The sequence below is a fragment of the Microchirus variegatus genome (genome assembly GCF_963457635.1).
Source record: "Microchirus variegatus genome assembly, chromosome: 11".
Classification (NCBI taxonomy): Eukaryota; Metazoa; Chordata; class Actinopteri; order Pleuronectiformes; family Soleidae; genus Microchirus; species Microchirus variegatus.
The window spans coordinates 11,710,783-11,723,332 of record NC_139812.1 but is presented as its reverse complement, the minus strand read 5'-3'; the positions used below and the strand labels follow the sequence as shown (position 1 = coordinate 11,723,332).

Here is a 12,550-nt window from a genome sequence, read left to right as displayed (position 1 = left end):
AACGTGCACAGGCTCAGGTTGATTTTTTTGGGCCCGATTTAAGCTCTACTTCATTGCTACGTCACTGAATGAAAACGGAAGAAAAACACGCATTGCAGAAGAACTAAATCGTGGCTGTTACAGCGCAAATCTCTGGCAGTTGGTCTCATGTCTGATGTGTCTCATCACCATAAGGTCACATCATTCGGTAATGACTTTGGTCGACTGACTTAAACCTTTAATCAGTTATACTCTAAAGGGATACTCAAGCCATTACAAGCATTTCAAAGTTTCAAAGCCCACGGTGACACTACATCTTCGAAATGAAAGAGAAGAAAACAGATCTACAACCACCACTTCACCGAGCACAACATTACACACAATAGTGAAATGTTTCGCACATTTGAACACTTTTCCTCCCAATGTCTGTGAACTACCCCAGCTTTATTCTTATGATGCTCCTCACACTTAGAGCCAGCTATTAAAAGCACTTGTGTGGAGTGTGTTCATTGGAGACGAGTGTCAAGAGGCTTTTTTTTTTTTTTTTTTTTTAAACTGATGTAATTACTCTGCAACACAACGCTTACCACAGAAGCCGCAGGCTTTCTTCAAACTGGGAAGAAATTGCTTGGATTTAATGTAACGATTTCCTCCTCCCCGCGCCCCAATATTAACCAGCTGTGCGTGACACCGGGCTTGAGAGAGGAGATCAATTCCCCAGGAAAGTGTCCTCTCCTTCAGACGAGCCGCATGAGCCACGATGAGAGGGAGAGTCACAGAGCGGCACTTCCACCGCTGGGGGAGATGTTTAGATTAGAGAGGCTGGTGGCCTCGCTGCAGGTGTCTCATCCCCCCCATCCCTTGCTCCCCCCTCCTCCTGTACATGATACCTGGCACCGGGCAAGGTGCTCCCAGAGGAGAGAGGAGATATATATATACACTTAGGTGGGAGAAAGGTCAGGCGGGCTGAATGTGGCAGGCAAACAGGAGGTGGGGGTCTGGGGGCACGGGGATGAATCACAGGAGAATTGGTGCATGGCAGTGAATGAATAACCCGCCATGGCTCCCCAAACCCCATTATTTCCCTCCTTCTCCAGTGGGGCCTGAAATTCATGTCTGCGCATGCTGGCAGTTCATTAGGGGGAGGATGTCATTCCTCTTCTGGCTGCAGCAGGACAGGCCAGGCCAGGCAGGCCCCAGGAGGACCTGGCCCTGTTTAATTCCACATCAACCGCTCCACTGAGGGCCTTAATCTCTGCTTGTGTGATCAATACTATATCAGTGTAAATTAAAATGACAATTTTAAAGTAATTAAGCCTGTTAATACTCGATTCAAATGTCATTAGTTGCCCGGGGAAAGGCTGGCTGAGCACGTGTGTAGGCTACTGTATGTTTAGGCTAAACACAAGCCATGTCCACAGTGACAGGTAAAAAAAAAACGATTTAACTGGCACGGCCTGACGTTGCCGCCGCAGCCACCAAAAGGAGGGCTTAACAAAAGCAGATTAACTCTCCACCCATGCCAGCCCAGGGATCGCTCCAATTTCAGGAGGATAACGCAATTGCTGAAATCTGATTTGTACAAGCAAACCTAATTAGGGCCATATTAGATGAGAAGTGGCAGGGAGAGAACGCTTGCCGAGGTAGGCAGGAAAAATAGAGCGGGTGGAAGGGCCGGGAGAGGGTGGTGGGTAAAAAGAAACGTTACACAATAAAAATGCACTTAACTATAGAATGAAGCCCAGCAGTAATTGTGTGATTTGATTATTTTTGTCTCCCTCCTAACTCGACTTTTGAAAGCCTATTTAGAGTCACTGTTAGAGAGAAATAAATGAGGCCCAATGTTAACCTTGTCCCTTTGTGTGTGTGTGTGTGTGTGTGTGTGTGTGTGTGTCGTGGCTCATGTGAAGGCGAGGTGATGTGTAAGTGAAAAGGAAATGAAATGATCACATTGTTGGTTGTTATTATGACACGCTCACAGCCCATAGCCGAGGACCCTCTGTTCCTCTTAGACCAAATTCGCCAATTACACCCAGTCGCACCGATTGGGGGGCCACACAGGGGCCTGACAACCACAATCTCTACTGCAACTGTGGCCTTTGCCGAGCTCCATCTACACTACTGTTCAAAAGTTTGGGGTCACCTATACAATTTTGTTTGTGTTTTCCATTAAAAGTCACACTTTTATTCATCAAAAGAGTTGCAAAATGAATAGAATAGTCAAGACATTGACAAGATTAGAAATAATTTTGCCCTTCAAACTTTGCTTTTGTCAAAGAACCAGAAAAACTGTTTTCAGCTGTGCTAACATCATTGCACAAGGGTTTTCAAGGGTTTTCTAATCGTCCAATAGCCGTCTAACGTGATTAGCAAACACAATGTACCATTAGAACACTGGAGAGATGGTTGCTGGAAATGGGCCTCTATATACCTATGTACATATTCCATTAAAAAACAGATGTTTGCAGCTAGAATAGTCATTTACCACATTAACAATGTATAGAGTGTATTTCTGATTCATTTAATGTTATATTCATTGAAAAAAAGTAATTTTCCTTCAAAAATAAGGAGATTTCTTAGTGAAAAAAGAAGACACCGCCGCAACGCGGAAAAGCTGTGATGTCGTTGTCACTGCTGTTGAACCACCTCAATGACAGTCGGGAGGAAATCGCTGGGAGCTGTAGTTATTTTGCAGGCATGTCCCACGATGGTGTGAAAGCTTCAGATGAATTTTAAGAATTATCTGAATGCTACTCATTATTAACGCTTACCGTATTTATCGCACATCGTCGGCATTTGGGACGTAGGTGTAGAGGACCATTCAATAAAATCAACAATCAAGAATACCTCATTTTTTTAAATAAGTTCTTTCTCTGAGCCGTTAGATCTTGCTGCAACATTTCAAAGCAAAAAGCCACATCCTCACCTCAGTGGATCAGCCGTATGAATTATTAAATACATGCCAATAGTGCAGAGACAGAACACATCCCTGCTGAAAAACAAGGGCAGCCAGTGGGTATTTAATTAGCAGGGTGGCTGCTCCTATGCATGCCTGATCATGCAGGGTAAAGGACACCCAGGGGCCTTTCAGGGAGCCGGAGAAAAGCTTGGCACCGCGTTGGTTTGCGTCCAACCTGTCCGATCCATCAAGCTGTCTGAAGCCTGGTGTTTGCAGAGCCAGAGCCTTATTAATTATCAACTCATTTGGAGAGGAAGGGGTGTTAAGGGTGGGCAGAAGGTGGTAAGTTCCCTTTGATCAATGGAATCTATCGCTCTGAGCGATCTCCACTGTGGCTGATTAAGGTCAATTTGTCCTGGCACACCAGTAAAAGGAAGAGGCGTGGATGCTCCTGGGGATGGAGATGTGGGAGGGGAGTTGTGTTAGCCGCTGCAGACAGCTGATCCACATCGAGTCATGTTATTGGCAAGCACTACTGATAGCATTGGCAATTGGTTTTCAGCCCAGAGGGTTAAACACATGTTGCTAAATAGGAGAGTGAAAACACTGACTGTGAGTCCTTCCCTCACAGTGTAATAGACACTCAGTCAAACAAATTGCTGTTGCATGTTTAAATGCCGGCCACACTTTCAATTTAAATCTCCCAGCTCTCTACAGACCTCTAATAATCAAGAAGTCAGTAAATCTAGAGGGCATGGAGAGAATTCAGAACAGAGCATGTGTCTCTCTGCCGCATTACAACGCTGAGGTGCCCTTGAGCAAATTCCACGCGTGTGTTCAGTCCAGTGTTGCACTGTGGAGCTTTCAGATATGAATTCTTTTTGTGTAAAAAGATAGATGCTCAGGAAATAATTAACAGATTTGAAAAACACATTTGTCTGCAATTAATTTGGTGAAATATAGTGCAGTAGAAGTGCAGTTGTGCTGATAAAGGATTCTTTAAAAGCAGCACTTTCTTCTTTTTGTACAATCACTTGCTGATTCATTTAATTAAATGAAAGAGTTACAGTTTTACCAGCTTATAATATGAATAACGGGAGAGAAAAAAATACTTCATCTCAATAATCAATAATCCTCAATAATGGGACAATGGGTCTTTATTGAGCTGTAGTAAGGACAAAGGCAACTAAATCCAGACTGTGGGGAATCCCAACCATTGAATAAAGTTAAGATTTAAATAGGTTTAGTGATTATTAATCAATAACTGATGAATTACAAAATGAATCACCAACTATTTTAGTGTGAGTGTTGTGTCATTAAAACAAGCTCTCTGATTTTCTCACTTCTTAAATGTGAATTTATTTATTTAATGTTGTTTTTATTTGCTCCAGATAAAGAAATCATTAACACTGAATAATTATTCTAATAAAAGCACAGCTGAGAGCGTCATAATTTTTTTTATTTTTTTTTTGGGGGGGGGGGCATTTTATAACCCCAAACTAATTGTTTAATCAAGTATTAACAGAATACTAGATTATGGATGATGACGATATTTGTTATTTACAGCACTGGAATTAAATTACATTAATTTTGCATTAACTTAAGTTTCTAGTTGCTTGTAAAAATGTTCAAAGTGGTCTAATTTGCCATGTCTGCTGAACTTTTCTAATAAATAGACAACATGTCCATCGTTTAAAGCTTTTACAGATTTACAGAAGTTGGAATTAGCTCCACCATGACCAAATGCTGTTTACACCTTAACTCATTATTAAGAATGACCCAATTATACAGTATACAACAGCATGAATATTTATATGACTGATATAATTACTGTGTATTTATGGTTGGTTATTTTTCAAGATCCAAATTCTTTACTTTATCACAATAACATGACATAAAAAAGGACATAATTGCAGTGTTTTGTTAAAGTGTATGACGCATGTTGCTGTGCAGATTTCTTGTAAAGTTAAGTGACTGGGATGGGATGAGTGGGGGTCTTTTTTTTTTTTCTTTTCTTTTACTCCTTGGAGAGAGTGGGCCTGAGAAGGCTGTGAGGCTTCTCAATAGACAGAAGATTATGGAAATCAAAGCTGAGAGATTAGCTAATGGGAATATAATGGCTACTGACTGCCCGGGGTCGGCCAGGCCATGCAAATGAAGAGGCTATAGCCGCTGCTGGAGGAAGAATCGATTATGTACGGACAAAGCACTGGCTGGTGATAGTGTTATACGTGTAACGCTGCTGCACAGACATGTAAGAAAGAGATAGAGAGAGAGATAGGGAGAGAGAGAGAGAGAGAGAGAGAGAGAGAGAGAGAGAGAGAGAGAGAGAGAGAGAGAGAGAGAGAGAGAGAGAGAGAGAGAGCGAGAGAGAGGGCCTGATGCCAGCAGACGGGAGTAAGCTTTCAGCGGGAAGACCCGACTCAAGTGGGGAACCAGAGATATCGCCAGCTCCAGCCCCCGCTCCCTCTCACTGATGTCAACAGGCAGCATGTGATTCTCCCCGATGCCTGGCACTCATCCCTACTGACACAGCAATGAGATGCAGATACTGGCCCATGCAGCCACACTCTCCTCCACGCTCCATCAAATATCTATTCATCGCGCCTTGCAAAATAATAAAAAAAAAAAACGGAACAAACGTCCTTGTGCACAATCAATAGTGCTGTGACCAGGATGGCCAAGTATTACAGCAGCATTTAGAAACACTAAGTAGGGTTATTTTCCTACAGACTACGGACAATCTGGCATCTGCCATTTAGGACGTGCAGATATTAACCTCCCGCCCATGTATGAGGTAAAGTGGGTGTCGTAAAAACGCAATTGACTGGGGGGGACACACGTGGCGGCTTTCATCATCAAGCTAAATGGAACATGTCCGCTCTTATATATCAGAATACCAATTTTGAGCGTGTCAGAAAAATTTCAATTCCAGGTGGGAGCGGCGGGGACTCTGACTCCCAGTGCATTGGCCTCTCCCCTCTCATTTTCATTCCTGCCCGAGCAGCCCCGGCCATTCATCAGGACCCGGGCAGAGGACGCCTCCCGCCTGCTCACGAATGCACGGAGCAGGCAATAAAATTAACCTTGTGGCAATTGTTTTCCCACCCGTTTGATGGCCCGGTGTCAGCTCATCTGTTACCGCAAGGAGGAATAAAAAAGTCAAGCTCAGATGTGCAAAAAATTATGACTGGGGAAGAGAAAGGGAAAGGAGGGGAGGCGCACCTGAATAGAACAGAGCTAATGTCAGATTATGAAGTCAAAACCCAATCAATCAGCGTTAGAGAGAGGCTGAAAAGACACTTGCTTGTTGATTTGTGTCTGTAAACAATAAAGAGGCTGTTCAGTGGGGGATAATGAAGACTCCTCAGCAACAAGATGGTGAGATATTTTTTTTTTTTTTTACAGTTCAGCTATAGCCACCATCCCTGACCTGGCCCTTTCACTGGGCAGGGAGGGACAAGACGGAGGAGGGAGGAGGATAAGAGGTGTGTGGGGAGGGGAGGGGATAAAAATCCTTCAGAGGGTGTTTATTTGCTCTCAACACCTCCTAAGCGATCAATATTTTTAATTTGGGTCCGAGTTATTATTTTTCACATCACTGCGCCGGGGAGCAGAGTAAAGTGGCTCATATTTTAACACTAAAAAGATCGATATGACAGGCTCACCTTCACTCTGCCCCCTCGGTGGCTGGGGGCCGCACATCATAATGGACGGTGGCGAGGTACACCCAGCCCGCCTCATGCTGGAATCACATCATTATCTGTGGACCCCCCCCCCCCCAGCCTCCACCTCCACCTCCCCACACACACACACATAGGCTCACCCCACCCTGCACAACAGGACAACAGCACTTCCACCTCTAACACAACTGATTTACTTCCCTTGGCTACATCCCATCAACACACACACACATGTACAGAGTTAAACACTTTATCAGAGCTCTGTTTATGGGGATATTGTGGGAGTGTGTGTGTGTGTGTGTGTGTGTGTGTGTGTGTGTGTGTGTGTGTGTGTGTGTGTGTGTGTGTGTGTGTGTGTGTGTGTGTGTGTGTGTGTGTGTGTGTGTGTGTGTGAGAGAGAGCAGCACAAAGCCCCCAGAGTAGTGATGATCCAGGAGGGCACAGGGCTCACACACTCCAGATCTGACTCCTCGTAATAAATGCATCAATTTATCCACCTCTTTGCACAATCCATTAATTATAACTTCATTTTCGGTCAAAACATTTTCAAACATAAGAAGGGAGGCCCCCCCCACCCCAACTCTCTTTGGCCCATAACTCACGTCTGATGGCAGTTTCATTGATTGTCGCTCAACACATGTTCAGAGCGTGTGTGTGTTAATGCTCGGTTGTTGTTTTTTTTTTTCCCTCTGTGTGCACGCATCCATAGGTGTTTGCTAAGCTTTGTCCCTCTGTGTGGATGTGTGTGTGTGTGTGTGGGTGTGTGTGTGTGTGTGTGTGTGTGTGTGTGTGTGTGTGTGTGTGTGTGTGTGTGTGTGTGTGTGTGTGCGTGTGCTTATGTCTGCCCTGTGAGTATGAGTGATGGCCACAGAGAGTTATGGCTCTGCGATATTACCGAGCTGACATCTACTCCATTCAAGTGGCCTCAGTCCGCGGCCGTACTTCTCACCATATTGAAATAAGAGCTCTCTTAGATTTAGTTTGCAATATTTTAACCTGCTTTATATGCCCACTGCAGTCTTTTTAAACACAAAGCAGAGAGGTGGTGCAGAGGGAGGAGGAGGAGGAGGAGGAGGAGGAGGAGGAGGAGGGCTGCTCCTGCTAGTTAACCTCTGCGTGTGGAACCAAAACACTGTCCCATCCTTTGTGACCCCACTCTCTCTGGAAAGTACATAACATCTACATGCAACCTGGTTTTGTTTCGTCATTAAAAAAAAAAGGTAGAATTGGGGTCAAAACAGGCCCGAAAAAAAGGGGGGCGATAAATGCGAGTGACACCCATTTCTGGGTGACACAGTAAACACACTTGTGCCGAGGCCTCTGTCAGCACAGAGGGGAAACTAAGTGTTCATAAATTCCTGGCCAAGCAGGAGTGGCACTGATGATTGCATTACAGCACACCGCCTCTGGATAGAGTGAGGCTGAGCTGCTGGCACAATCTGACAGGACTCTGCTCGACTGACCACAGATCAGGAGGCAGAAAAAGGCAAAAGATTAGGGACTTTAGCTGATGAGGTTTAGTCATTTTTAGATGAAAATAAAAACAAAAGTGGATTCAGGCTTACACACATGTGGCTACTGGGATGGAAAGGTCAAACCATAAGTCATGTTATGTATTTTCTCTCTAGTATTTCTTATAATTAAACAGTTCTTGCTCATTTTTATAAAAATGCTCGACAAGGAAACGTCTTTTTGAGACTCACATACATATGTGAAGACATAATGCAGTCCACAGCTATATTATATATATATTATATAAGTCAAACTTGAGTATTACAAACACCGTAATATGCAAATTCATTCAAATCTGAAATTATTCCATCATATGAAGTCTCGAGCTTTGTAGTTTCTATTCTAACAAAAGACTCCATTAAAATGAAATGGAAAAATAAAAACACACCGCCCTGACGAAAAGCCTACTTGGAGCTGTGAGTGCGACTTGATCCAATAATTAGACAGGACAGAGTGTTGAGACGGTAAAACATGGCTCTTCATATGTGCAACAGCATGAACGTCCATTCACACACACACACACACACACACACACACACACACACACACACACACACACACACACACACACACACACACACACACACACACACACACACACACACACACACACACACACACACACACACACACACACACACAAGAGCGAGGTCACGGTTTAAAAAGGAGACACCGATGTCCTGTCAAGCCGCAGAGCCTGATTTATCCTCCGTGGCTGCTCTCGTTCCTGTCCTGCAGACCACTGACATGAGGGATGCCTTTAATTTCCCATTAAAATGCCCTGGAACAACTGAGAGCCAAGGAGGAGGCAGCGCGTGCCGCTGTGTGTCACCGTCTGTGTATGTGCATTGCTTGATTAGACTAGTGCATGTGTGTATGTGTGTGGCAGGTGTGGTGTTTGCGAATTGAAGGTTTGCAGGCGGCTTTTTTGAAACCGACACAGACAGCAGAGTGTGTGTGTGGAAGTGGTAACACTATAGCACATCATTGCAGATAACAGAGGCTGCAGAGCAAGGGCCAGGCCCACGATAAATATTAATGCCCGAGAACAAGTGGATTGGGAGTTGAGTTATCAGGGCGGTGCTTCCTAATTGACATTTTACCTGCTGTATACCTTAACAGGGCTGTAAAACACACCAGGCCTCGTGCAGCCATGGGGAGGGGGGGGGGGGGGAGGGGGGGACGTGTCACTCAAGCTGTTCCCCGTCACAGCCGCTTCCCTCTGGGAGGGAGAGGACGAGCTCCTCTCATTGTTCAGATTCAGCATGGAGGTGCTACATGTAGCATTTCGACATCAGGAAATTATCACTTAATTTGAAGAATTTAAGACATGGTTTATGTACATGACATTTATAAAAAATAGTTCACTTCAGAATCCCTTTCTGATAGGATTTCCTTACAATTTGAAAGGGAGTTTCATGCAGTATTTGAAGTATAAATAGATGAGTAGACTAGAGTTAAAATAATTAATTCAGATTGAGCAAATAATCAGGCCATTTTCTAATAACAATAATAATCGGCTGATTTTTACCTAATAAACTGGTTGATAAATCCTATTTTAATGCAATTTACGTCATTTTTGTTCTCAGAAACTTGACAAATGCTGCAAAAGTGCTTCATCCAAAAGTCTTTTTTATAAAATATATGTATTTAAATGTATAAGCAGAGTTAAACCGTAGATTGGAGTGTTGTTTTTAATCCAGTTTATCAAAGTTAAGCACAGTATGATTTGTTGTCGAGTGAAGCTGAAGGAAAAATGAATATCAAAAAACACAACAAGTCAACTTGTTGCATAGATTGTTTTGGGTTTTTTTTCATATAAAATGTCTTCAAATTAAAGAAACATTCTACATTTACTTAAGGATGTATGTCATTGTCGGCATATTTCCTCAATTTACCATTGGTATATGAAAAAAAAAAAATCTGTCACAATTGACCAGATTTAGATTTTGTCTAATCCACAATGAATTAAAAAGTGCCGTCCCAGAAGACAAAAGAACGCCAAATCACTTAAAACAGATGCTAATTTGTTTTCGTCAATCTTCTAAGTGATTGATCCTTGACGAGGATTTTGGATGAGGACGCCGTCCCCTTGTGCAGGTTGAACGTGTCCCATTGATTAATCCTCCTGTTTTAATCACAGGTTGTCAAAAGAAGGAGAAGAGTCTTTCATGACAGGAACGTCACGCGTTCATTTATCAATCACATTCCTCTCGTCCACTGACACAGTAATGCAGTTCAAACACGCTCTCTCACACCGGACAGGCATGTAAACAATCCAACAGGCCTTTTACCACGCACACGCGACATTACTGCACTCCCACTCCTCTAAAATATTAGTTTGTCGACTTCTAAAAGAAACTACACACACACACACAAGCGCTTAAAAAACAACAACACACTGATCCAAAGTGGAAGCTCTGGACCCAGAAAAGTGTTCCCACTTCCATTATCTGAAAATTGACAGGCGGGGGCAGACGACAAACAATTATCCCCGAAGCACAAGGGAGAGAGGGGGGGACAGAAAAGAAATCGAAGACTGAGAAAACAAATACGAGTGATGTCATCAAAGCTAAATGGCAAGCCCTGTGTGAGGAAAACTGGAGAGTCTATTCATATTTACTGTTGCCGGGATTTCAATATCAACATCATAGAAAGCGCATCAGATGTTTCTCTTTCCACTGACTGGTTCACAAAGAGAAGCACAAACTCTGTTTGAGGGGAAAATGAGAAGACTAGAAAAAGGTTAATCTATAGACAAACACCATTAAATAAACAGCTCATAATGCGGGGGGGATATTAGCGGCGCTTGTACAGAATGACAGATAATTATATTTTCTAAAGGCCAATGTTTGTAATATTTTTTTGAAAAGAGCAAATGTGACTCAGTGGGTGGTGTGATTTATGAGCGCTGGAGGCGGCGCAGCGGAGCGTGATGATAACCCCAAAGTACATGGGAAGAGAATCATGAGAAAGAGATGTCAGTGATCATAGAATAAAACTGTTAGATCTGACTGTGGTCACTTTGTTGTATATTCCTGTTTTTCGACATAATCACCTGAGAGTCCAGAAGTAATAATCCAACATGCAGTCTGTCAACTGAGCAGCAGATATTAAACCACAGTGAAAGCCACATTTCTTCACAATGAACTGGGTCTCAGTCCAGCTTTTGAGGATTTGGCTCCACCAAAAGGCCACATTCAACAAAGCTGATGAGGTGTGGGACGAATGAATGGATCAGCAGTGTCAAACATTATCCCACGTTTAGGCTATATAGGACTGTTTTTTTTTTGTTTTTTTTAAATACTTTAAATTTATGACAAATAAAATGATAATTATTTTAATTATAACCAGAATTGTAACATGTACATGTATTTGCATATATGCACATTTACATCTACATATATTACTTAAATTAAAAAGTACTAAAACAAACAGCCGATTCAGGACATTTTTACTGCTAATAAATTCTGAAAATGATTTATCAAAAACCTTGACTTTTTTTGCCTGAACTCCAACACATTATTTATTTCCCAGTGTCTGCTGCCACCCTGTGTCCATCCGTTGTTATTACAGCTCGGGAGAAAAGTGCACTAGGCACCATGATAATAATATTCAAATACATTTCCTCACATAATGCCTCGAGGATTCATTCTTACACATTTGTTTACGCTTTTCAAAACATTTAATGTGCTTTAACAGTGCCACTAATGTATAGGAGAGCACTTACTGTGAAATGCTCCTGGGATTTGTAGTTCTCATCGAGGTAGATACGAGCTCTGCTGTACTCCTTCATTGCATCGCTGGACAAAAGCTCCCTGATGGACAGAAAACACACACAAATGGGTATTAACGTCGTTTTATTCTTTGGTGTTTTACAGCAGTTATTGCAATACTGTCTTCTTCTCATTCCTTATTCTTTCCCCTGTATTTATGATGATTTGATACAACCAGTGGGGGGAGTAGTTCACTCAGTTTAAAAAAAAGTTCCCTCTTAACTTGCTCCATATCTCAGCAAAAATATGTTTTATTGAGTGGGAATGTGCTTAAGTGTTATCATTATGGTTAAAAAACACAATATTCATATTTACTTACTTGACAAAACTATCCACGTGTGACATGGACTCCTCATAGTTCTTCCCGCCCACCTCCTGACAGTGCACTGCCAAGAAGTGAGGCTTATGTGACTGTACTGTCTGTGTAGGAAGACAGAGAGAAAACATGTCAAAAAAGGAAGAGACAGAGACAAACATGTCCACTACATTTCATATTTCCTCAGTAGGTGCATCCATAACAGGTGTAATAACAATGCAGACAGTGTGGGCTCACAACATATTAAACTTAACTGGAATTATTCAGCCGAGAACAAAAGCCTCAGTGTTTCTAGTGCCTAACTCAACTTTGTGACATGCTACTATATTTGCACAAGACAAAGTGCCTCGCTAATGTCGGCAGAAGGCACTTAGCGAGTTTGTTC

At 42.7% G+C, this 12,550-nt stretch overlaps 1 protein-coding gene across 2 annotated transcripts in view; it reads right to left on the bottom strand.

The window, feature by feature from the left end:
* inpp5a (inositol polyphosphate-5-phosphatase A) overlaps positions 1–12,550 on the bottom strand; it is a 142,117-nt gene that overhangs the window by 79,934 nt on the left and 49,633 nt on the right. For both annotated transcript variants that reach the window (XM_083897531.1, XM_083897532.1), the window contains exons 3-4: positions 12,169–12,269; positions 11,804–11,891 (exon numbers count right to left, since the gene is read on the bottom strand). In XM_083897531.1, coding sequence (XP_083753657.1) covers positions 11,804–11,891; positions 12,169–12,269 — 189 coding nt within the window. The remainder of the gene's footprint in view (positions 1–11,803; positions 11,892–12,168; positions 12,270–12,550) is intronic.